A 4,160-nucleotide genomic window follows, 5' to 3' on the forward strand; every position below is an offset into this window, starting at 1 on the left:
TGTCAGTCAATTGCAAAGACAGTTTGACTTGGAAAGGAGATTGATAAAAAATCACCGTCAATCAATTGCAAATTGTTTTACTTGGAAAAACATTAACAAAAATCACCGTCAGTCAATTGCAAAAGTCAATTTTACTTGGAAAAATCACTGCCAGTCAATTGCAAAAGACAGTTTGACTTGGAAAGGACGTTGATAAAAAAATCACCGTCAATCAATTGCAAATTGTTTTACTTGGAAAAACATTGACAAAAATCACCGTCAGTCAATTGCAAAAGTCAATTTTACTTGGAAAAATCACTGCCAGTCAATTGCAAAAGACAGTTTGACTTGGAAAGGACATTGACAAAAATCTGTCAGTCAATTGCAAATTGTTTTCCTTGGAACTGCGTACATGATACCTTTACTATCATTAAACGATCTCAGGTCCTTGGAAGGCCTCCCCGGATGGACAAAAATGCAAAATCCAATCTCAGGCAGATTGTGCGACCGACCGACCCAAATTTGTAACTTCGCCGCGACTTTCCAGAGAGTTCCATGTGTTCTTCGCCGCTGTCTACGGGCTGAGAATCCCCTTCTTCTTTCTCCCACCCCCCTCCTTTAAAAATATTTTGCAACTCAAGACAGCTGCCTTCACCAGGTGCAGCTTTTACCTTTCCAATCTGCCGGATCATCTGGAAATAATGTGAAAATTCCCGGCGTTACGCGGCATCCATTCCTGGTGCTTTCATCCTCCCGCCCACGCCCATCAATAATACTCCGCGTTCTCTCCAGATTATTGGATTAAAAACATTTAATAGCAAATTCCCAGAAGGGAAGGCGCAACTACAGGAACGGGCAAAACGAGGAGGACGGCTGAATTTGCAAGTACAGGCAGTTCTCGATTTACAACCGCTTGTTTAGTGACCGTTCAAAGTTACAACATCACTGGAAAAAAAAAATGACTTAAAGCAGCTCTTATACTTATGGCATAAGTAGCCAACGTCCTCAAGTCACGTGATCATGAAATCCGGGCCCTTGGCAACGAGCTCGTATTTACGACGGTCGCAAGGATCCCGGGATCCCCACTGGCGGCCTTCCCAGCTGGATTCCGACAAGCCAATTCCGGTGGGGAAGGTGGATTCGCTTAACGACGGCGGTGGATCATAACCATGCCAAAAAAAAAAAAAAAAACCTTGCAAAATTGGGGGCGACTCAATTAACAACTGCCTTGCTTAGCCGTGGAAATTCCGGTTGCAATTGTGGTCGTTAAGTCGAGGACTACCTGCGGACGTTCGGAGTGCAGTTTCCCCCAAAAAATGACATCTGGTCTCCCGGTGGGGAGGGGATGTGACTCGAATGCCCCACCCTAAAAAGCTGCAGCACCCCCCGTTGCACCCAGGAAGGAACGAAGCTGAGAGCTGAGGAGGAGGGGGAGGGTCTCAGAAACCCAGGGGGTAAGGAGAGACCACTCCTCCCTTCTCCACCATGGCTTTGGAGATGACCCGAAAATTCTTGAAGATTTGTTGGGTGGTGCTGGACGAAAGAGTGGTCAAGTTCTGAGTGACACGCTTGTAGGCCTGAGGAAAGAGAGAAAGGGAAGATGAGAAGCTGCCCCCCCTAGTCAAAACATACAAACACACACAAACACCAAGAACTTTGAGGGTAGGAGAAAAGAGAACGAGAAGAAGAGGGTTCCAAAGTCGTAGAGTTGACAAACACCATGGTCTATGCGCACGCATGTCCAAATCTTAAGACTCGTAGACTTCAAACTCTATGTCTGCTTACTCTCTTTTAATCCCTTTCTTGCAATGTCTCCCTTGGACGACGACTCTCTCGGAGGCCGGGTCGAGGGAAGGATAAGCTCATTCTTAAGACTTGTGGCCTTCAAACTCTATGTCTGCTTACTCTCTTGTAATCCCTTCCTTGTGATGTCTCCCTCCTCCGATTCTTAGGCCGGCTCGAGGAAGGATGGTGAGCTCATTCCTGGCATATCATGAACTGGCTTAATTAATGACGTTGAACTGCCAGCCGAACGAGATTTATGGGGGGGAAGAGGGGACTTCAGCTGGGGACAGTTTGCAGGTCAGTGAAGAGGAGGAACTGCTTTCTGTATTGGATCCGAGAGCACACAGGGCAGAGAAAAGACAAGAGCAAAGGAGATCTGCCAGATTACTTTGGAAAGGGCCTCACCAGTCTTCACGGGTCGCACCGGAAAGCTATTTATCACGGCAGGCAGAGGGAGGCGTTGCCTGCCGTGATACACGGGAAACATGGGAACGTGTTTGGTGTATGGCTGTGTGTTTGTTTGTGCTTCCTGCTGGACGTCGTGCCTTGGGAAACTCTGAACTTCTCTTGCCAAGTGAGTTCTCGTGGATATACTTAATAAACTCTCTAAAACACGTTTGTGTGAGCATATTCCTCTGCAAACTCTCTACTCTAGGGAGGAAGGGAAAAACCCACAGGCATGGTTGAATGGGGGGGGGGATTCTGGGAGTTGAAGTCCACAAAAAGTTTGCCAACTTAGGAGAGCCCTGCGGCGTGGGAAACTCGCACAATTTCCGCGGGCACCGCTGCTAGCCTTCCGCTTGTAAATCAGAGGTGGGATTCAGCCCACCTTCGGGCAAACCGGTAGTAGCGACCTTCGGGTGGCCGCCCACCTGCCCCTAAAGGCTGTCCTATTTAGCTACGTTTTCTAATTACGTGAAGCTCCCCCTCCGCTCGTAATTTATCGGTTTTGCAAAGGACCGATAAATTATTTCGTGCCAATTATTTATCTATTATCTTGTTTTTCCATTTGTTAAATTGAGAACTGGATGAGAAAGCCCCCCCCATCCTCTCTGGCGGCGGGGCTAACCCGATTACCTGGGCTGCCTCCGCGGACGCCGTCGGAATTGAGCTCTGGGTAATAAAGAGGATTTTAACAGCGCCCGGGAGAACTGGGACCGCCTCCTCCCTGGAGGATGTCCCCCTTCAGGTAAGCGACACAAGGGGGGTTCTCACCGTTTCTTTTGGGGGGTGGGGGTGAGTTCCACTGGAAACCATCCCTGCTTTTCTTAATAATTAAAAAAAAAAAACCCTGCCAAACTCCCTTCCTTGTTTCTTTCTTTCTTTCCTCCCTCTCCTCTCCTTTTTTTTCTTTCCGTCCTCTTTTTTCTTCTTCCTTTAGCTATCTGTCTCTTTATCGACACCTCCATCTTTATTTCTCCTTCCTTCCCTTCTCTCTTTCCTTTCCTTCTTTTTCTGGCTTTCTCCCATCCTTAATTTTTTTTTCTTCCTTCCTTGCTTTTCCTCCCTCTCTTCCTTTCTTCCCTCTCCTTCCTCTTTCCCTCCCTTCATTACTTTCCTTCCCTTCTTTCTTTTCCTTTTTTCTTTCACTTTTTCTTCCTCCCTTTTTCCTTTCGTTTTTCTTCCTCCTCCCTTCATTACTTTCCTTTCTTCCTTTCTTTCCCTCCCTCTTTTTTCTTTACTTCCTCCCTTTGTTCTTTTTCTTTTCTTCCGTCTTTCTTCCTCTCTCTCTCTCTCTCTCTCTCTCTCTCTCTCTCTCCCTTTCTTTCTACCTATCTCTCCCTTCCTTTCTTTTTTCTTTTCTTTTTGTCTCTCCCTTCCTTTCTCTCTCTCCCTTTCTTTCTACCTATCTCTCTCTCCCTTCCTTTTTTTCTTTTCTTTTTCTGTCTCTCCCTTCCTTTCTCTCTCTCTCCCTTTCTTTCTACCTATCTCTCTCTCCCTTCCTTTCTTTTTTCTTTTCTTTTTGTCTCTCCCTTCCTTCCTTTCTTTCTCTCTCCCTTTCTTTCTATCTATCTCTCCCTTCCTTTCTTTTTTCTTTTTTCTTTGTCTCTCCCTTCCTTCCTTTCTTTCTCTGTCTCTCCCTTCCTTCCTTCCTCTTTGTTTCTTTATTTTTTCTTCCTCTCTCTCTCTCTCTCTCTCTCCTTTTTCCCATCTTCCTTCCCTTTTCGATCTCTCTCTCTTTCTCTCCTTCCTGCCTCCCTCCTTTATCTTAAGACTGCTGGACACTTGGGGTGAATCTGTGACTCACGTACCTTCCTGCCCACCTCCACATCTCTCCCTCCCTCCTTCCCTCCACCCCCATCAGGCTAAGTCCTGGCCAGGGGCAGCCCTCCACAGATACTGAACACCCCCCCCCTCCCCATCCACCCCCACCCACCCAAAGAAGGCCTACCTCC

At 46.9% G+C, this 4,160-nt stretch overlaps 1 protein-coding gene across 1 annotated transcript in view; it reads right to left on the minus strand.

Annotated features, from left to right (window-relative positions):
* Positions 1-772: 772 nt before the first annotated feature.
* ACADVL (acyl-CoA dehydrogenase very long chain) overlaps positions 773-4,160 on the minus strand; it is a 26,947-nt gene continuing 23,559 nt past the window's right edge. The window contains exons 19-20 of the mRNA XM_070954669.1: positions 4,157-4,160; positions 773-1,556 (exon numbers count right to left, since the gene is read on the minus strand). The exon at positions 4,157-4,160 is cut by the window's right edge and continues 72 nt beyond it. Of these exons, the coding sequence (XP_070810770.1) occupies positions 1,419-1,556; positions 4,157-4,160 (142 nt within the window). The 3' untranslated portion in view covers positions 773-1,418. The remainder of the gene's footprint in view (positions 1,557-4,156) is intronic.

This window comes from Pituophis catenifer, unplaced genomic scaffold (genome assembly GCF_029215685.1).
Source record: "Pituophis catenifer annectens isolate HBS135680 unplaced genomic scaffold, rPitCat1.0.hap2 SCAF_15, whole genome shotgun sequence".
Taxonomy (NCBI): Eukaryota; Metazoa; Chordata; class Lepidosauria; order Squamata; family Colubridae; genus Pituophis; species Pituophis catenifer.